The sequence below is a fragment of the Vipera ursinii genome, assembly GCF_947247035.1.
Source record: "Vipera ursinii genome assembly, chromosome: 4".
In the NCBI taxonomy this organism is placed as follows: Eukaryota; Metazoa; Chordata; class Lepidosauria; order Squamata; family Viperidae; genus Vipera; species Vipera ursinii.
Genome location: NC_139514.1, coordinates 2030352 through 2051821, shown reverse-complemented (window position 1 = coordinate 2051821; position 21470 = coordinate 2030352). Strand labels below are relative to the sequence as shown.

Below are 21470 nucleotides of genomic sequence, written 5' to 3'. Positions count from 1 at the left end.
TCGAAGAGAGGGATAAAAACGTAACTTCAAATGGGATAAAATGGGACAGAACAAGACCTGCCACTGCAGATTTACCCAATTATAAGATGGAGCCAAAAGAAAATTGGTTTTCTGTGTATCGGGTGAGTTAGTTTTTCCAAGTGAGACAGATATATACTGTATATATTTTTTTTAAAAAACAACAGAATCAAATGTCAGAAAATAGGACAATAAAACAACGACGCAACGTATCCTGGCAGAAGGGCCTTTTTTGGGTCTGAGCAATTCTGTGTAGATCTCCTTGGTCTGCCAAGTCACTGTGTGCAGGTAGTCCTCAACTTACGACCGTTCATGTAAGTGACCGTTCGAAGTTACAGCGGCAATGAAAAAAAATGGACTTCTGACTTATCCCCCGGGTCCTGTGACTTACATTCGGACGCTGGGCAACTGACTCACATTTACGACGGTCACAGCGTCCCAGGTGGGTCACGCCATCCCCTTTTGCGGATTCGCCTCACAACCATGTGTGACTCCCTTAACAACCGCAGGGCTTCGCTTAACATCTGTGGCGCAAGGAAAGCGGGACAAAACGCGGCAAAGCTCATTGAACAACTGTCTCGCTCAGCCACAGAAACGTGGGGCTCGGTTGCGGTCGTAAGCCGAGGACTAGTAACTTGAAGGAACCAATCCGTGACAAACCTTGGCGAATGATCCTGGGAGCCAGGCCAGCGACGTGACTTCAGAGACCGATCTGAAAAAACAACTGGTGGATTCTGTTTCCCTGCTCGACAGAAAACTCTTTGCCCTCAAAAGGAAAACAAACAAACCAACATTCTCTCTACGGAGAGCTATCTGGCCTTTCTGAAATCTGAGGTCTATGGACTTCTGGCTTTTGCAAGGGGGTTTCTTTGCAGCCAGCTTTGATGAGGATAAGGAGGCTGGCATGGCCGAGTTAGATAGAGAACGTACACCGACTTGGCTCAGTCTTAGCCCGAATGATGAGAAGAGACAAAAAGGAAACAGGCTTTTGGCTAAGGTTTGAAATTGCTCCCTCGAAGGCTTCGGCCAAAGGCCAGAATTGTTAGCTCATGTTCGTTGTAGGCGTCCTTCCTTCTCGTTTTCTTTCCTTTCCTTCCTTCCTTCCTTCCTTCCTTCCTTCCTTCCTTCCTTCCTTCCTCTCTCCCTCCCTTTTCATTTTCCTTCCTTCTTTCTTTCCTCCCTTCCTTTCCATCTTCCTCCCTCCCATTCCATTTTCCTTCCTTCCTTCTTCCCTTCCTCCCTTTCTCTCTCCCTTTCTTTTTTTCTTCAACAACAACAATAAAGTTGGGAGGGACCTTGGAGGTCATCTAGTCGAACCCCCTGCTCAGGCAGGACCATTTCGGACAAATGGCTGTCCAGTCTCTTCTTAAAAACTCCCAGTGTTGGAGCATTCACCAGTTCTGGAGGCAGGTGGTTCCACTGATTTAATTGTTCTCCCTGTCAGGAAGTTTCTCCTTAATTCCAGGTTGCTTCTCTCCTTGATGAGTTCCATTCTTCGCTTCTTGTCCCGCCTTCAGGCGCTTTGGAGAACAGCTTGACTCCCTCTTCTTTGGGGCAGCCTCTGAGATACTGGAATGCTGCTATCCTGTCCCCCCCCTCGTCCTTCTCTTCATTAAACTAGACACCCCCAATTCCCGCCACCGTTCTTCGTATGTTTTAGCCTCCAGTCCCCCAATCATCTTTGTTGCTCTTCTCTGCCCTCTTTCTAGAGTCTCAACATCTTTTTTACACCGTGGTGACCAAAACTGGATGCAATATTCTTCTTTCTTCCCTCCCTCCTTTTCCATCTTCCTCCCTCCCTCCCTTCACCCACCTTCCTTTCTTCCTTCCTTCCTTCCTTCCTTCCTTCCTTCCTTCCTTCCTTCCTTCCTTCCTTTCTTTCTTTCTTTCTTTCCTTCTTTCTTTCTTTCTTTCTTTTTCTTTCCTCATTCATTCATTCCACATGCTTTCAAATCAGTGTTTGACTCCTGGCAATTGCCTGGGCACATCCCTGCCGTTTTCTTGGCCAGGTTTTTCGGAAGCGGTTTGCCGTTGCTTCTTTCTTCGGGCTGAAAGAGCAAGACCGGCCCCAGGTCAGCCGGCTGGCTTTGTGCTTAAGGCAGGACTAGAACTCAGGGCCTCTGGTTTCTAGCCTGGCGTCTTAACCCCCCACCACACCAAACCGGCTCAGACCGCAATTTGCAGCTCCTGTCCTATCAACCCGCTTTTGCTAATTCCACTTGCAATATTTGATGTTTAGTTCTCTCTACCGGATAACAGCCTCGGTCTCTGACAGTGCAATAAATAAATGAATTAAAACTAGGCCTTCCTAGGAAAATGAGAATACACAGGCTAAGAGATCCAGAGGTTAATGGATTGATTGCTTTTCAGTTTTTATGGCCACCCAGCTGAAAAGATTAGCCGTGGGTGGACCTGATTCTGTGCTTCTGACTCAGAGTTCTCCTTAACCACATATACAGATCTTCTCCAACCTGGTTTGTTTGTTTGTTTGTTTATTTATTTATTTGAAAACCATTCTTTGTCTACCGAGCGCCGTTCTGTGGTGTCCACGGAGTCCTCGGCTTACGGCCGTTCTTTCAGTGACTGTTGGAAGTGACAATGGTCCTGGCAAAAGCGACTGAGGAATGCTTTTCACCCTTAACGACCGTTGATGATCCGTGGTCGCGTGATCAGAATTCAGACGCTTCGTGACTGACTCGTGCTTATGACGGCGTCGGTGTCCCTGGAGGTCACGCCGTCCCCTTTTGCCACTTTCTGAGAAGCAAAGTCACATGGGGGAAGCCAGATTCGCTTAGGCAACCATGTGACTCACTGAACAACTGAAGGGATCCACTTAAGAGCTGGGGCGAGTCTCTCACGTAGCAACTGTTTCACTAAGTGGCAGGAATTTTGGTCATAAGTTGAGGACCACCTGTAATTCTAGACTCTTAATTCCTTTACTGCTAATTCCTGAAAGGTAAAATCTAGCCACCACTTCAGGATCTTCACTGTCAATTCTAAGGCAGGCTAAACGTTTTGTCAGCCTGTTTCTCTTTGATCATAATTTCCTTTTTTTTTTTACCCCACTGCATTTCTTGATTCTCATTACTAGAGTTTGATGAAAAAAAAACAAAAAACCCTTTCGCGATTTTCTCGGTAATTCAGGTAGCGGCTTTCTGTGAAAATCATTTGACACTCACAGCGTCTGACTATTTTCACACTTAAATACTAGTTTCCAAACACAGCACACCGAAGGCTCTATAAAGAATCCTTTCCTTTTTTTGCATTTGTTTCTAATTTTAGAAATCAAATGCAATCTTATTTTTGCAGGGGCCCTTGGTGCTCTCTGAGCTTGATTGCTTCCTTGGAGATGTTCCATTACCAAGCTGGGCAACATCATCAGTGCTGGAAGGGAGGGGGGTTTGTGGAGAGGAGGAGGAGTGGGGGAGGGAGGACTGGGTGGTCCCTGGTGCTCTCTGAGCTGGGTGGTTTCCTTGCAGACGTTTCATGACCCAACTAGGGAACGTCATCAGTGCTAGGAGGGAGGAGGAGGAAGAGGAGGAGGAGGAGGAAGGACTGTGGGGTCCCTGGTGTTCTCTGAGCTTGGTGCTTTTCTTGGATACGTTTCATGGCCAAACTAGGCAACGTCATCAGCGCTAGAAAAGAGTGAGGCTTGTGCAGAGGAGGAGGAGGAGGAGGAGGAGAAGTGTGGGGTCCCTGGTGCTCTCTGAGCTGGGTGGTTTTTCTGCAGACGTTTCATGACCCAACTAGGGAACGCCATCAGTACTGGAAGAGGAGGAGGAGGAGGAGGAGAGGAGGAGGAGGAGGAGGAGGAGGAGGAGGAGGAGGAGGAGGAGGAAGGAAGGACTGTGGGGTCTCTGGTGTTCTCTGAGCTTGGTGCTTTTCTTGGATATGTTTCATGGCCAAACTAGGGAACCTCATCAGTGCTAGAAGGGAGGAGGAGGAGGAGGAGGAGGAAGAGGAAGAGGAAGAGAAGGAAGGAAGGAAGGAAGGAAGGAAGGAAGGAAGGAAGGAAGGAAGGAAGGATGGACTGTGGGGTCCTCGTTGCTCTCTGAGCTGGGTGCTTTTCTTGCAGACGTTTCATGATCCAAGTAGGCAACATCATCAGTGCTAGAAGCGGTGGTGGTGGAGGAGGAGGAGGAGGAGGACTTCTGTGGGGTCCTTGGTGCCCTCTGAGCTGGGTGGTTTTCTTGTTACCAACCAGGGAACGTCATCAGTGCTAGAACAGGGCAGGTTTTGTGGAGGAGGAGATGAGGAGGAGGAGAAAAGCGGGAGGAGGAGGAAGAATATGCAAAATTAAATGCTGATTGAAGTGGGCCGATGCTGCACAATGAAACATACCAGGAACGAAACCTCTAGGCCATTTTTTTTTGAAACTCATCTCGAGACCCAAAAAAATCTCTCCGGGCAGGCGAAGAAAAGGAAAGAAAAAAAAAACCTGGTTTGCGTACAGAAAGCATCAATGCATAATAGAAGAGCATTTCAATAATGTTGAGGCGACATCTACCATTTGCCATGAATTAAGGATGGTGCAAACCGGCTAACAAATCCTTTCGCCGAGGGCGGGCAATATTTCCACCGCAGACAATGCCGAAGTGCTGGGCTATCATTCATCCGGACGTCGCCCAGCCCAGTTGGCAAAGCCAAGAGCCAACTTGGCAGATTCCCGAAAATTGGACTCTGGCTCCTGCGGCAGCCCCGAGGAGAACGGGAAGAAGCCGTTTGTGGGAAACGGCATCCTGAAGGTTGTTTTGGATATTCCAGGTTTGTCTTTGGAGGCGCGAGACCGTGGTTTGAAGCAGGGCTGTCCAAACATGTGGACTTCAAACTTCCAGAAGTCTCTACCCAGCCGTGCTTGAAGTCTTAACGGTGCCAGGTTGGGACACCCCTGGTCTGAAGAACCATCATAGCCTCTCTCCTTCACAGTCCTCCTCCTCCTCCTCTCTGCAAACCCCACTCCCTTCTAGCACTGATGATGTTACTTAGTTGGGTCAGGAAATGTCTGTGAGAAGACAAGCTCAGAGAGCACCAAATCACAGTCTTCCTTCTCCTCCTCCTCCTCCTCCTCCTCCTCCTCCTCCTCCTCCTCCACCTCACTTCTAGTACTGTTGATGTTATCTAGTTGGGTCATTAAATGTCTGTAAGAAAACCCACCAAGCTCAGAGAACACCAAGGACCCCACAGTTCTCCTCCTCCTGCTCCTTCTTCTCCTTCTCCACATCTCCTCCTCTTCTTCTTCCTCCTCCTCCTCCTCCTCCCTTCTAGCGCTGATGATGTTCCCTAGTTGGGTCATGAAACGTCTGCAAGAAACCCCCCCTGGCTCAGACAGCACCAAGGATCCCACAGTCTTCTGCCTCCTCCTCCTCCTCCTCCTCCTCCTCCTCCTCCTCCTCCTCCTCCTCCTCCTCCTCCTTGTCCACAAGCCCCTCTCCCTTCTAGCACTGATGATGTTCCCTAGTAGGGTCATGAAACATCTGCAAGAAAATAATCAAGCTTAGAGAACACTAAGGACCCCACGGTAATTCTCCTCCTCCTCCTCCTCCTCCTCCTTCTCCTCCTCCTCCTCCTCTCCACAAACCCCATCCCTTCTAGCACTGATGATGTTCCCTAGTTGGGTCATGAAACGTCTGCAAGAAAACCACCCAGCTCAGAGAGCACCCAGGAACCCACAGTCATTGTTATCTCTTCCTCCTCCTCCTCCTCCTCCTCCTCCTCCTCCTCCTCCTCCTCCCTTCTAGCATTGATGATGTTCCCTAGTTGGGTCATGAAACGTCTGCAAGAAAACCACCCAGCTCAGAGAGCACCAAGGACCCCACAGTCCTTCTTCCCCCCTTCCTCCTCCTCCTCCTCCTCCTCCTCCTCCTCCTCCTCCTCCTCCTCCTCCTCCTCCTCCCTTCTAGCACTGATGATGTTCCCTAGTTGGGCCATGAAACATCTGCAAGAAAACCACCCAGCTCAGAGAGCACCAAGGACCCCACAGTCCTTCTTCCCCCCTTCCTCCTCCTCCTCCTCCTCCTCCTCCTCCTCCTCCTCCTCCCTTCTAGCACTGATGATGTTCCCTAGTTGGGCCATGAAATGCCTGCCAGAAAACCACCCAGCTCAGAGCAGCACCAAGGATCTCTCTTTCAGTTCAACCCTGAGCTATAAAGATTCTTTTCAACTGGTTTCTAAACCAATGGTTTAAACAGTATATAATAAATTTCCTAAACCTTAAAAGAGAAACAAACGGTGGGCGATAATTTTCTTTTGAGTGAATTAGCAATGCCTTGAAGAGTCTGTGGTGGGAATTCACACAGTTTGATGTTTGAAAAGGGGTGTGTGTGGCGAGGGGGGGGCGGAGGGGGGGGGCAAGGCCTTGGGAATGTTTGCAGCCTCTATTTTATTTGCCCTGTTTTTGCCAGTGTCCACTGAAAATGCCTCTGAAGAAGATGTAAATGGAAGTGCAATTTGTAAAGTAAAATAAAATGGTGGCAAGCCTCTGCTTGAACATATCCAGAGGAAAATCCATCATCGCTCTCAGTAATTGATCACACTACCGAATTGCTTTTCCAAGTCTTCTGTCAGCATCGGTTTTCTTGGGGCTTCAATCCATTATCCCGTGTCCTACACGATGAACAGTAAATAAAACAAGTCTTGACTTTCTTCCGAGTGAGATAATTTGCCCTTAGGCTTCTCGCTTCAAGGCAAGGCGTTCCCATTCCCTGTTTTTCAGCCTCCCGACGGATGAAAAATTCCTATAGGGGATTTCCTATTTTGCTTCCACCAGCATATTTCCACTCAGGTACCTCTCTCCAGATCCGAGCAACCCACCCAATCGCTCAATTCTCTTAGCAAAAATATAGTTTGGTTTTTATTTAATAAATGTTAGCAAGCAAACACCCAAAACAGCTCTGTGTGTGTGTGTGTGTGTGTGAGAGAGAGAGAGAGAGAGAATGACAGAAAGAGCAGGAAAGAAAGAGAGGGAAAGCGAGTGAGACAGAAGGAAAGAAAGAGAACAAGAGGAGAGAGAGAAAGAAGAAAAAGAGGGAGAAAGAGAGAAAGGAGAAAGCGATGAAGGAAAGAAAGAAAGAGGAAGAGAAAGAGAGAGAAGGAAAGAAAAAAGAGAAAAAGAGAAGGCAAGAAAGAGAGAAAGAGAAGGAGAGAGAGAAAGGAAAGCAAGAGAGTGAGAGAGAATGACAGAAAGAGCAGGAAAGAAAAAGAGAGAAGGAGTGAGACAAGGAAAGAAAGAGAACAAGAGGAGAGAGAGAAAGAAGAAAAAGAGGGAGAAAGAGAGAAAGGAGAAAGCGATGAAGGAAAGAAAGAAAGAGGAAGAGAAAGAGAGAGAAGGAAAGAAAAAAGAGAAAAAGAGAAGGCAAGAAAGAGAGAAAGAGAAGGAGAGAGAGAAAGGAAAGCAAGAGAGTGAGAGAGAATGACAGAAAGAGCTGGAAAGAAAAAGAGAGAAGGAGTGAGACAAGGAAAGAAAGAGAACAAGAGGAGAGAGAGAAAGAAGAAAAAGAGGGAGAAAGAGAGAAAGGAGAAAGCGATGAAGGAAAGAAAGAAAGAGGAAGAGAAAGAGAGAGTGCAAGATAAAGAGAGAAGGAAAGAAAAAAGAGAAAAAGAGACAGAAGGAAAGAAAGAAAGAGAAGGAGAGAAAGAGGGAGCGAGGAAAGCCAGAGAGTGAGGGACAATGACAGAAAGAGTAGGAAAGAAAGAGAGGGAAAGGGAGTGAGACAGAAGGAAAGAAAGAGAACGAGAGAGAGAAAGAAAGAAGAAAAAGAGAAAGAAGAAAAAAGAGAGAAAGCGATGAAAGAAAGAAAGAAGATAGAGAGAAGAAAAGAGAAACGAGAAAAAGAGACAGAAGGAAAGAAAGAGAAAAAGAGAAAGAGAGAGACAGACAGACAGACAGACAACAGGCAAGAATTAGTAAGGAACTTTTTCAGATTCACAATCCATATTATCAATATCTTAAAAGGCGCAGAACTTCCCGGAGCTCCTGGAAGCAATCTTCTATCTACCGTAATTGGCACGGGCGGCCCCGGGTGAAATTTAATACTGTTCATTGCGGACCATTTAGACCATTGGCTAACTAGCTCATTCCGAGCTGTATTTCTGTCTTCTAGAGGAAACATTCGCTCTTATTTGCCGTCCCGCCGAATTTTTTTTTATTTCCGGCTTTCATAAGCGTTTCCTCCAGCCCTGCACCCAAATTATTCCTTTGGAAAGGTTGGGAGGCCAGAGGGCCGAGGGCCAGGCTGTCCGGAGCTGGCTCCGTCCAGGAGTCCCACGGAGAACGACTTCTGAGCCTCCCATTTATCCCCCTAACGCAGGGGTAGGCAACCTCGGCTCTTTTGTGTTCTGTACCAGCCTGCTACCGGCCCTGCAGAAAAGTGACTGTTAGTGACTGTTCGAAGTTACAATGGGCCTGAAAAAAGTGCCCCCCCCGAGCCACAGCCGAGCAAGACACCTGCCTGCCCGCCCGGCGGCGCTCTTCCTCCTGTCTGAGGTTTTCATGGTTGGGAGCATTTCTGTTAAAGATTGGCAGCAGGGGTGGGGGGTGTTTGTTTTTTATTCCCCCCCTGCTGGGTGGTTGCAGCAGGTTTTGGTCCCTTCACATGACCCTGGGACACTGTGACCGTCATAAATAGGAATCAGTTGCCAAGCATCTGAATGTCAATCACAAGACCCTGGAGATGCTGCAACATTCCAGCTGATCGGCGCCTCTTCTAGGCTCAGCAGACACGCCAAGATCAGCGTTGAGCTCCATCTGCATCCTGGCGCTGATCCTGGCGCTTCCGCTGAGCCCCGACAGCCCTGCAGCTCCAGCCGTCTCTCGCTCGGGCTTGTGCGGTGCTGCCACCGGTTCAGCTCATTCCCCTCCCCCGCTACCACTTTTCTAGGATGGCCAGGTGCCAACGTACCACAGGTGGTACCCGTACCGCTGGTTGAAAAGCCCTGGGCTAGACCTACCCAATTCCAGCCACCGTTCTTCCTATGTTTCAGCCTCCAGTTCCCTAATCATCTTTGCTGCTCTTCTCTGCACTCTTTCCAGACTCTCAGCATCTTTATCCCTTCATTAGATGCTTCTTCTTTTTTTGCTCCCAAGACTAACAGAGACACCTTCAGCAGGCTGGCTGGGGGAATTCTGGATGTTAAATCCACACATCTTCAAGTAGAGAAGTTTGAGTGACGTTACTCCATAGGATAAGGCAAGGGCTACCCTTTTGTCTGTCCTGCTTATCGAACAGAAGGACCAGGGGCCACATGATAGCAAGTCTTCCAATATTGGAGGGGCTGGCCCAAGGAAGAGTTGGGGTTCAACCTCTTCTCCAAAGCCCCTGAAGGCAGAACAAGAAGCCACAGATGGAGAGAAGCAACCTGGAACTCAGGAGAAACTTCCTGACAGTGAGAACGATCAGTCAGCGGAACGACTTGCTTCCAGAAGTCACTGGAGGCTTTCAAAAAGAGACTGGACAACCATTTGTCTGAAAAGGTGTAGCGTTTCCTGCCTGAGCAGGGGGTTGGACTAGGTGACCTCCAAGGTCCCTTCCAACATCATCATCATCATCATCATCATCATCATCATTAACAGCCTGCCTCCAGAAGCTGTGAATGCTCCAACACTGGAAGTTTTTAAGAAGAGACTGGACAGCCATTTGTCTGAAAAGGTGTAGGGTTTCCTGCCTGAGGAGAGGGTTGGACTAGATGACCTCCAAGGTCCCTTCCAACATCATCATCATCATCATCATCATTATCATCATCAACAGCCTGCCTCCAGAAGCTGTGAATGCTCCAACACTGGAAGTTTTTAAGAAGAGACTGGACAGCCATTGGTCTGAAAAGGTGTAGGGTTTCCTGCCTGAGGAGAGGGTTGGACTAGATGACCTCCAAGCTCCCTTCCAACTCTGTTATTGTTCCTTCCTTCCTCCCTCCCTCCCTTCTCCAACACTGGAGGTTTTTAAGAAGAGACTGGACAGCCATTTGTCTGAAAAGGTGTAGGGTTTCCTGCCTGAGGAGAGGGTTGGACTAGAAGACCTCCAAGGTCCCTTCCAACTCTGCTATTCCGTTGATCTTCATAAACATCTCCAAGGCACCTGAAGAAGGCAGGACAAAGAAGCAAGGGATGGAAACTAACCAAGGAGAGAAGCAACCTGGAACTAAGGAGGAATTTCCTGACATGGAGGACGGCTCGCCTCCAGAAGTTGCGGGTGCTTCAACACTGCAGCCTTCCAAGAAGAGACTGGACAACCATTTGACTGGAATGGTCCCTGGGGTTGGACTAGAAGGCCTCCAAGGTCCCTTCCAACTTGGCAATTCTGTTTCTGTTAAGTCTCAAAGGAAAGAGGACTTTGTGGATGAGAGCCAAAAAAAAGGTGAATTGTGCCCAGCCACGAACTCCTAGGACTCTTCTTTCCCCCTATTAATTTTAATTAATAAAATGAAATCAAATGAAATGAAGATAGCTTTTCATGGTTTTGCTGCTGGAAAGATACCGCTGTCGCCTGAAGTGATGCTTAGAAAGAAGCCTCAGTATTGCTTCTCAAGATGACTCCTAGAAGCTCTTAAGATTTATGTTCCATTCTGGAAAGGGAAGCCCAAGATTACAGCCAAGATGAATTTGCAGCTCTTGGTGAAATAGCTCTCCATCCGAGTATCTGAAAAGTAATTTACGTGCAGGCGAGGCAGGATAATTAAGCCGGGCTGCGGAACATTCATTCAACCCCCTTTTTAATTAGCTGCATGTGAGTAATTTGTTGATGTTTGCACAGTCAGTTTAATCACAATAACCAGTTGGGAGTTTGACTGGAGGTTTCACAGTCTGGGGCAACCCTGGGAAACTCTTTCAAACAATATCTGCGGGCAGCTTTTTGCTAGGAACAGCTTTGTGAATTTGTTGTTGTTGTTGTTGTTGTTGTTGTTCCGAAAATTGCAGAAAGCTGAAGGAGCCACTGCCCCAATTAGTTTCATTTCCCGCCCCCCTTCCTTTTTCTTCCTTCGGCTTCGTGCTTGTGCGAGCAAAGTGTGATCGGAGCTGCCGTCTCTCTATAAATATAGAGTTGGGGTTGTGTGTGGTGCTGGCTTTGCTGCTGCAAGCGGGTTGGTTGGCTGTGTTGTTACATCCTGATTGGATGATGGAGTTATTGTTTGCAGCTTAGTCGGCTGTTTTGTAACATGCTGTGTGGCTGAGGTGTTGGCTGTGTGCCCATTAGTCTTTTGTGTTGTAACGACTTGGGTGATGGGTTGTGTGATAACATAAGTGCACCCAACTTCTGGTCAAAAACTACCCCATATTCAGCATCATTGCTTGATCTATTCTGTTCTGTTCTATTCTACTCTACTCTATTATTCTATCCTTATTCTATTCCACTCCATTCCATTCCATTCTATTCTATTCTATTCTTATTCCTACTCTGTATACTCTACTGTACCCTACCCTACCCTACCCTACCCTACCCTACCCTACCCTACCCTACCCTACCCTACCCTATTCTATTCTATTCTATTCTATTCTATTCTATTCTATTCTATTCTATTCTATTCTATTCTATTCTATTCTATTTATTCCTACTCTACTCTACTCTACTCTACTCTATTTTATTCTTATTCCTATTCTATTCTATTCTATTCTATTCTATTCTATTCTATTCTATTCTATTCTATTCTATTCTATTCTATTCTATTCTATTCTATTCTATTCTATTCTATTCTATTCTTATTCCTATCCTACTCTACTCTACTCTACTCTACTCTACTCTACTCTACTCTACTCTACTCTACTCTACTCTATTCTTATTCCTACTCTACTCTACTCTATTCTATTTTATTCTTATTCCTATTCTATTCCATTCTATTCTGTTCTGTTCTGTTCTATTCTATTCTATTCTATTCTATTCTATTCTATTCTATTCTATTCTATTCTATTCTATTCTATTCTATTCTTATTCCTACTCTACTCTACTCTACTCTACTCTACTCTACTCTACTCTACTCTACTCTACTCGAGACATACCCGATTCCCACAGCCATGGGAATTCTATGCTTCAGCCTCCAGACCCTTTATCACTGTAGGAAGAAAAGTCTCCATCATGGTTCCTCCAAGCGGGGAATAAACATGGCAACTGCTTTGGGAAGAAGGTTGTAGTTTATTGCAGAGGAAAGGCAGACAGAAAGATGGATCCAACAGGAAAAGAAGGGCTGAGCACACGTGGGTAGTGGGTTTTTATACCCCTTGGACTCTATTGTCTGGAGTTATTTCCTGTTTCAAGCTTTGTGTTTCCTATGTCATGTATTCTGTCCTGAGCCTAGGTGTGCCCCTCTAGGATTCTTGCTGGTTGTCTGTCCAAGCCCACCTCCCTGGGGCTGGGGTATGTAGATTTTAGGAGTCTTCTTAGCTTCAACCTTCCTGAGTGGTTTGCATCTGCATTTCTATAGAGTTGGTTTCTGCTTGGGGGAGGGAGACTTGGGGCTATTAAGAAAACCTGGGCATGCTTTTCTGCCTCTTTAACTTCTTTTTAGGAAATGTATTTTCCTGCCCTTTTAATATTTCCTTCTCTGGGGAGATGACTTCCCACATCACCTTTGTTGCTCTTCTCTGCACCCCGTCTCAACCTCTTTTTTGTGTCACGGGGACCAGACCCAGGCGCAGTCTTCCAAGCCTGGCCTTGTAGGTCAGGCAGTGCCCCCTCGATGCTGGCTGGCGAGCAGGGATTGCTGTGGAGCTGCTGGGCCCGAGACTTGGGTCGTCAGGAGCCAAAGCGACAAGTTGTGCTAAAGCAGGCAACGATCAGCCCTCTTTCCTCGAATGCCTGGCAGGAAAGATGGAATACTTTCGAAGTCTTCGAAAGGAATGGATCCCGGGGGTGTGTGTGTCTGGTTTCATTCAGCCTTTAAGTCTCTGCAAGAGTTAGCCGGTCAAGGAGAGATCAGATGTGAGATTTCCATTTCAGCCCCATCCTCTGTGGACCTGTGAAGGAGGAGGAGCAGCGTGCAACGGCCACAACTCATTATGCCAAAGCCGAGGGAGGCTATTTACAAGTGTCGGCTGACACCAAACAGCTCGTGCACCTTTCTCTTCTCCCCAGCCCTTAGAAAACAAACAGTTTAATACAGCTCTGCTTGTCTTGACAGGATCAAGCTTGACAACGTAAATGCCATCTAAATTGCATCAGCCTCTCCGTTTCTCCCTCCTGGGGAGAAAAGGGAATTACAAGGGGTGAGGAAGGGGAGCGAAGACTCATGTGTCAAGTGGGTCTCTGTCGACAGCAGCTTTCAGGCAGTGGGTGGAGGAACAGCTTGAGGGGGGAACTTTGGGGTTCCTGCAGCGTTGGGTGGCCGTAGGAACAGCTTCCAGAAATTCCATGCAGCGTAGATGGAGGAGATGCTGTGGCTGAATCCTAGGATCCCAGGGCCGGAAGTGGACCTTTGAGGTCTTCCAGTCCAACTCATTGCTGAAGGCAGGAGAGCTTATAGCATCCCAGACAATCTTTTCTTCAAAACAGCCAGTGATGGAGCACCCACAATTGCAATAGGCAAGCCATTCCCTCTATCTGTCATCCGTTCATCCAGACATCCATCCAAACATCCATCCATCCATCCACCCACCCACCCACCCACCCATCCATCCATCCATCCATCCATCCACCCACCCACCCACCCACCCATCCATCCATCCATCCATCCATCCATCCACCCACCCACCCACCCACCCATCCATCCATCCATCCATCCATCCATCCATCCACCCACCCACCCATCCACCCACCCACCCACCCATCCATCCATCCATCCATCCATCCATCCATCCATTCATCCATCAACCCATCCATTCATCTATCCACCCATCCATCCACCTATCCATCAACCCATCCATCCATCCACCCATCCATCCATCCACACACCCATCCATCCATCCATCCATCCATCCATCCATCCATCCATCTATCGTCTATCTATCGTATCTTTCTATCTTTCATATGTATCTTTTCTATCTCATAGAATCCTAAAATCCTAGGACCGGCAGGGACCTTGGAGGTCTTCTAGTAGTCCAAGGCAGGGGACCTTATACCATCCCAGACACATATGAAAGATAGACAGATAAGATAGAGATGGATGAACGGATGACAGACAGACAGACAGACAGATGGAACGGTGTCAAGTTCCCGACGCATGGGCTTTTCAAGTGACTCTGAGGCATTGTTTACCTTAAAAGTCCTTTATTAGCCTAATACACCGGCAAATGCTTGCTCAAAGGAAGCTGGAATCTGAAATCTCCGCCCCTTGCACAATATATTAAAACACAATTCTCCACCTTTCTAATTTTGTCATTAACTCTATTCTCCAATTAATTTAAAGAATCAGTTTCCCTTCTGTTAGAAAACCCACCAAGGTCTTATCTTCTTAGTTAGAGAGGGCCTTGAAGGGTGGAATCCTACTCGTCCGCCCTCCCAACCTTAAACTCAATCTCTTAAAGCAATACACAAGTTTAACATATGAAATAGCTGCTTCTTCATCTCTTGTCAAGCAAGAACATTCGATGTTAGCAGCATTGACAAACGATTTGCCTACTGCATTTGTGGGCGCTCCATCCACAAGCTTGGAAACTGGCATGTACTTATGCGGGTTTCAGGGTCCCGGGGTTTTTTTTTTTCACGCGATCCCCTTTTGCGACCTTCTGACAAGCAAAGTTAAGGGGGTGGGGAAGCAGGATTCACTTCACAACTAACTTGAGAACTGCCGTGATCCACTTAACGGCTGTGGCAAGGACGGTCGGAAAAAGGGGGCAAAATTGGCAAATCTCTCGCCGAGCCACAGAAACGACGGGGGCAACGGTGGCCGTAAGTGGAGGACTGCCTGTACTCCTTGCCAGGCAGGCGTTCACCTCTCCTCCGCCCATCGAAGTAAACCAAGGACTGGGACCCTTTTCGGAGCCTTGACCATCCTGATTTGTCTCCCGCAGAGATACGGACGGAGCGGATGCGAAAAAATGGCGGACAAAAGCCAAGGCCCGTTTGGGAGGTTTTACTGCTCAAATCCGTTTTACACCATCAAAGTAAGTACACCTTCAGCCCCCGTTGCTCCAGGGAGGGAAAGCGATTTCACTTTGAGTATGCGGGTTTCAGCTGCAATCCCTTGCTTTGCCCACTGTACAGGTGCAGCTAGTCCTCAGGGTACAACCGTTCATTTAGTGACTCTTCGAAGTCACAATGGCCCCGAAAAAAAGTGAGTTATGTGACCCTTTTTCACACTTACAATCTGGAGGCAAGCGGTTCCACTGGCTAATTGTTCTAACACAGTGCTGGGCTGCATTAACAGAGGGATAGAATCAAGATCACGTGAAGTACTAATACCACTTTACAATGCCTTGGTAAGGCCACACCTGGAATACTGCATCCAGTTTTGGTCACCACGATGTAAAAAAGATGTCGAGACTCTAGAAAGGGTACAGAGAAGAGCAACCAACATGATTAGGGGGCTGGAGGCTAAAACATATAGGGAACGGTTGCTGGAATTGGGGATGTCTAGTTTAATGAAGAGAAGGATGAGGGGTGACATGATAGCAGCGTTCCAATATCTCAGGGGCTGCCCCAAAGAAGAGGGAGCCAGGCTGTTCTCCAAAGCACCTGAGAGCAGGACAAGAAGCCACGGATGGAAACTAACCAAAGAGAGAAGCAACCTAGAATTAAGGAGAAACTTCCTGACTGTGAGGACAATTAACCAGTGGAACAACCTGCCTCCAGAAGCTGTGAATGCTCCAACACTGGAGGTTTTTAAGAAGAGACTGGACAGCCACTTGTCTGAAATGGTATAGGGTTTCCTGCCTGAGCAGGGGGTTGGACTAGATGACCTCCAAGGTCCCTCCCAACTTTGTTATTATTATTATTATTGTTGTTGTTATTATTATTATTATTATTATTATTATTATTATTATTATTATTATTATTATTATTGTTATTATTATTGTAGCATCCCCATGCAGATCACAATGCAGACGCTTGGCAACTGACTCGTATTTACGACGGTTGCAGCGTCCCGGGGTCACGTTGATCTCCTTTTGTGATCTTCTGACAAGCAAAGTGAAGGGGGGAAGCCGGATTCATTTAACAACTGGGTTACTGACTTATCAGCTGCAGTGACTCACTTAACGACGGTGGCCAGAAAGGTCGTAAAATGGGGCAAAATTCACTTAACAAATGCCTCACTTAGCAACAGAAAATTGCTGCTCAATTGTGGTCATAAACTGAGGACTCCCTGTATATAGTCAAGCAGTCTTTAACTTACAACAGTTCATTTAATGACCGAAGTTACAAATGGCACTGAAAAAAGTGACTTATGACCGTTTCTCACACTTACGACCATTGCAGCCTCCTACAGTCGTCTGATCAGTATTCAGACGCTTGGCAACCGACTCGTACTTATGACGGTCGCAGTGGCCTCAGGATAACATCAATCCCCTTTTGCGTCCTTCTGACAAGCAGAGCCAATGGGGAAGCCGGATTCCCTTAACAACCGGGTTGTTAACAACTTGACAATCAGGGATGCTCCCAAGAACCCCGGCAACGAAAGTTGTAAAAACTGGGTGAAACCCACTTAACAACAGCCTTGCTTAGCAGCAGAAAAAATTGGTGCTCCGTGGCGACTGTAAGTCAAGGACTGCGTGTATTTAAAGCGGCTCATGTTTTGGAGAGGCGTTCAAAGGCACGGGAACATAACAAAATGCACACACAAAAAAACCAGCATTGGATAAAATTTTATTATTATTATTATTAAGATAAAGGTAAAGGTAAAGGTTCCCCCGCACATGCGTGCTAGTCGTTTCCGACTCTAGGGGCCGGTGCTCATCTCCGTGTCAAAGCCGAAGAGCCAGCGCTTGTCTGAGGACGTCTCCGTGGTCATGTGGCCAGCATGACTAGACGCCAAAGGCGCACGGAACGCTGTTACCTTCCCACCGGAGCGGTCCCTATTTTTCTACTTGCATTTTGACGTGCTTTCGAACTGCTAGGTTAGCAGAAGCTGGGACGAGTAACAGGCGCTCACTCTGCTACGCGGCACTCGGGATTCGACCCGCCAAACTGCCGACCTTCTGATCGACAAGCTCAGCGTCCTAACCCATTGAGCCACCGCGTCCCTTTTAAATAAATTGTTATTGGGGTATAAAATGATTGAAGAACAAGTCAAAGAAACAATGTTGATATGGGCTAAGAACGTTGGACATGTTATTGATCTTGATCTGTGGCAAACATTATGGGACAGAAATAAAAAGATAACGCTGGCCACAGCCTACAAAGAAAATCTATACAAGATGTTTTACCAGTGGCCTCTCCCTCCAACACGGTTAGCTAAAAATGTATAAAACAATATCCCCAAATTGCTGGAAATGTTCCCAAGAATTAGGCACCTATTTCCGTACATGGTGGACCTGTAAAAAGACACAACGGTATTGGCAAATGATACAGACAAGGCTAGAGGAGATACTAGGACGGAGAAGAGAACATAAGCCAGAATTTTTCCTGCTAGGTATAACAAAAGAGAAATATAGTAAAGGAGAGATATACTTAATGATGTATATTATTACAGCAGCGAGAATGACGTTCGCCCCGAAATGGAAGGATAGCGAAGTGCCGGATGAGAGTGAGGTGATAAACAAAATATGGGCATGCGCAGAAATGGATAATTTAACTTTGGAGCTAAAAAACCAAAGAGCAGTCAGAATATTATAAGATTTGGAATAGATTTTACCTATGGTGGGAACAGAAAGGAACGTCTCAAGAGAGCTATACAAGATTACAAATTTAAGCAATATTAGAATGAGGTGGATGACAAGATTGAAGAAAATTATTGGCATAAATGTATAAATACGCTTAAGGTGTATAATTGTATATAAACGATATGTATATAAAAAGCAGAGACATCACCCTGTCAACAAAAGTGCGTATAGTCAAGGCTATGGTCTTCCCAGTTGCAATGTATGGCAGTGAAAGTTGGACCATAAGAAAGGCTGAGCGCCAAAGAATGGAGGCCTTTGAACTCTGGTGCTGGAGAAGACTCCTGCGAGTCCCTCGGACTGCAAGGCGATCAAACCGGTCGGTCCTAGAGGAGATCAGCCCTGACTGCTCTTTAGAAGGCCAGATCCTGAAGTGGAAACTCAAATCCTTTGGCCACCTAATGAGAAGGAAGGACTCACTGGAGAAGAGCCTAATGCTGGGCAAGGTGGAGGGCAAGAGAAGAAGGGGACGACAGAGAAGGAGGTGGCTGGATGGAGTCACTGAAGAAGGAGGCGTGAGCTTCAATGGACTCCAGAAGATGGTAGAGGACAGGAAGGCCTGGAGGAACGTTGTTCTGTTCCAGCCTACTACTGGCTCTGCAGAAATGTCAGGGACAACCCCTTTTCAAAAGCCAATAGGCTGAAAGTAAGCCAACCAAATTTATTTACACAAATGAAACGAAACAGATGCAAAACAGAGCAAATCAAATACTAACCACGACTAAATCAGAAGCTGTTCAAACGGTTGCCTTCAGCAACCAGCACCTGCCACACAGTCCCCTTTTAAACACAGTTTCAAGGCGTGGCTTCTCTTTGCCTCCTCCCGAGGTGCCTCATTGCCTTCCTTTGTTTACTCCTGCTTGTCTGCCTCCTGCTTTGGGCGTCCTTGAACAAAGCCAGCTGTGAATCGTCTTCGTCCAAGCTGTCAGGCTGACACAGCTGGGTCTGAGGAGGAACCAGACGGGAGGGGCCTGGCTGAGAGCTCTGCGGTGGATCAGAACTTCCCTTTCCAGGCTCTCCTATCCCCTCCTCCTCTTCCTCCTCCTCCTTAGAACTGTCCGATTCAGCTGCCGAACCCACAGGCTGACACTGAATCACAACAGCGCCAAAGAATTGAGGCCTTTGAACTCTGGTGCTGGAGAAGACTCCTGCGAGTCCCTTGGACTGCGAGGCGATCAAACCGGTCAGTCCTAGAGGAGATCCACCCTGACTGCTCTTTAGAAGGCCAGATCCTGAAGCTAAAACTCAAATCCTTTGGTCACCTAAGGAGAAGGAAGGACTCACTGGAGAAGAGCCTCATTCTGGGAAAGGTTGAGGGCAAGAGAAGAAGGGGACGACAGAGAAGGAGGTGGCTGGATGGAGTCACTGAAGCAGGAGGCCTGAGCTTAAATGGACTCCAGAAGATGGTAGAGGACAGGAAGGCCTGGAAGAAGGTTGTCCGTGGGGTTGCGATGGGTCGGACACAACTTCGCAACTAACAACAACAACAAATATAAAATGTATATAATACGCACAAATGATGTAAGACAAGAAGGTATGTTAGACCGAGAACACCGTGTCCAAAGTTTCTAAGTATTTTAAATAATAAATTTTTTTTGGGGGGGGGGAATAAAAAAATACGGGGGAAAAAGAGAAGTTAGCCAAAAATGACGAGAACCCCTTTTTCAAGGGGTGTTTTCTCGAAGCCTTTCAAAGTTTGGCTGTTGCTGGGCAGATGTTCGCCTTCCGATGCTCAAATGCTCAGGGCTAAAACACAGAAGGTTTGTCAATGATCGATTGGAAATAAGTAGGTTTACTAAGCGGGGTTTTTTTCTGTAACAAATGGGGAAACTCAGAGATGGGTTGAGTTCGTTTTGGAGAGGACATTTGGAGAGCCCCGTCTTTGACCCATGAGAAGCCTTGTAAAAAAAACGTGTCCTTGAGTGGAGGCAGAAAGAACATATTTCTGCTATTACTGTCACGGCATCTGTGATGGACGAGTGTTATTTTATCTATATGTCATCTATAGGTCTATCCGTCCACGCAACTTGCAGCTAAAGCCAAGTAGAAAAATACAGGGGAATCAAAGCATCCGCAGCCATCATCTTAAATCACGAAATGGCCCCCAACAACATACGGTGGTTTCAGCCGTCAAAGGCACCTTGGAATAACTTCAGAGAAGAGAATATCTGGAGTTCAGGGCTGAACTTGGAGTGTGTGTGTGTGTGCGCGTGTGTGCTGCTGGTATTCTCTGAGCTGGGTGGTTTTCTTGTGGATGTTTCAGGACCCAACTAGGGAACACCATCAGTGCTAGAAGGGGGTGTGGTTTGTGAAGGGGAGGAGGAGGAGGGTGGTTAGAAGAAGGAGGAGGAGGAGGAGGAGGAGGAGGAGGAGGAAGAAGAAGAAGAGGAGGAGGAGGAGAAGAAGAAGAGGAGGAGGAAGAGGAGAAGAAGAAAAGGAGAAGGAGGAGAAGAAAAAGAAGAAGAGGAGGAGGAGGAGAAGAAGAAGAGGAGAAGGATGAAAAGAAGAAGAGGAGGAGGAGGAGAAGAAGAAAAGGAGGAGGAGAAGAAGAAGAGGAGGAGGAGGAGGAGGAGGAGGAGGAGGAGAAAAGGAGGAGGAGGAGGAGGAGAAGAAGAAGAAGAAAAGGAGGAGGAGGAGGAGGAGAAGAAGAAGAAGAAGATGAGGAGGAGGAGGAGGAGGATGTGGTGGTGGTGGTATTAGAGGACAACGACTGTGGGGTCCTTGGTGCTCTCTGAGCTTGGTTGTTTTTCTTGTGGACATTTCATTACCCAACTAGGTAACATCATCACTGCTAGAAGGGAGGGGGTTTGTTGAGAAGAGGAGGAGGAGGAGGAGGAGGACTGTGGGGTCTTTGGTGCTCTCTGAGCTTGGTGGGTTTTTTTTTGAAGACTAGGTAACATCATCAGTGCTACCTAGTACTGCTCCAGCCCTGCTACAAAACTGATGATGTTTCCTAGCTTGGTAATGAAATGTCTGCAAGAAAACCACCAAGCTCAGAGAGCACCAAGGACCTGAAAAAATCCCCCCTTGGTCTCCGAGTTACCAGACCTCAAAGAGGCCTAATGCCAAAACAGCACCCATCTCCATCTTCTAGGTCTGGTACAGGACCCCCAGTGGTGGGATTCAAATACCTGAACAACCGGTTCTCTTATTGGATGCAGGCTTGGACCTCCAAGGCCTAGAAGGGACTTCCGGAAATGGCATCCACGCACTTCCAGGGGGGGGGGCTGTTCTAGGCCCGGGAGGCCTAAAACAGACTTCCAGAAGAGACATCCACGCAATATGCATTCAACCGGTTCTCCGAACTCAACAAAATTGAGCTACTGATTCTGTTTGCTTGGCAGGATTGAAACCCAAGGAAGCTAGTATTTTAGACCCATTGATAGCCTTTGCAAAACAGACTAAACGAATCTAATAACAAAAGCACACCAGAGCAAGTCTCCAAATTACGAAATGCTGTAAAACTGTATAAAAAAAAATCCTTGTACTCATCAAATCAATTTGTCAGCTGTCCCAGAACTACATGCTGTTGTTGGCTCTGCTCATCATTAAACCTTCTTCCTTAAGCAGTCTCCATTTTATTCCTGGCTTGGAACTGGACCTGATTTTTCTTTCAGCACTGTTCATAGGCCACCATAGTGCCGTTCTATAGCTTTGGAGGGTTACTGAACGAGTGGCTGTAAGTCAAGGACTTCTTGTTTTGACGATGAATCTG

The 21470-nt window shown here is 47.1% G+C and overlaps 1 protein-coding gene across 1 annotated transcript in view; it reads left to right on the top strand.

Annotated features, from left to right (window-relative positions):
• Positions 1–856: 856 nt before the first annotated feature.
• The window catches only part of SLCO2B1 (solute carrier organic anion transporter family member 2B1), a gene marked incomplete at both ends in the record, with an annotated part of 78089 nt that continues 57475 nt past the window's right edge, over positions 857–21470 (top strand). The window contains 4 exons of the mRNA XM_083362519.1: positions 857–944; positions 4603–4782; positions 6420–6472; positions 14951–15043. Of these exons, the coding sequence (XP_083218645.1) occupies positions 857–944; positions 4603–4782; positions 6420–6472; positions 14951–15043 (414 nt within the window). The remainder of the gene's footprint in view (positions 945–4602; positions 4783–6419; positions 6473–14950; positions 15044–21470) is intronic.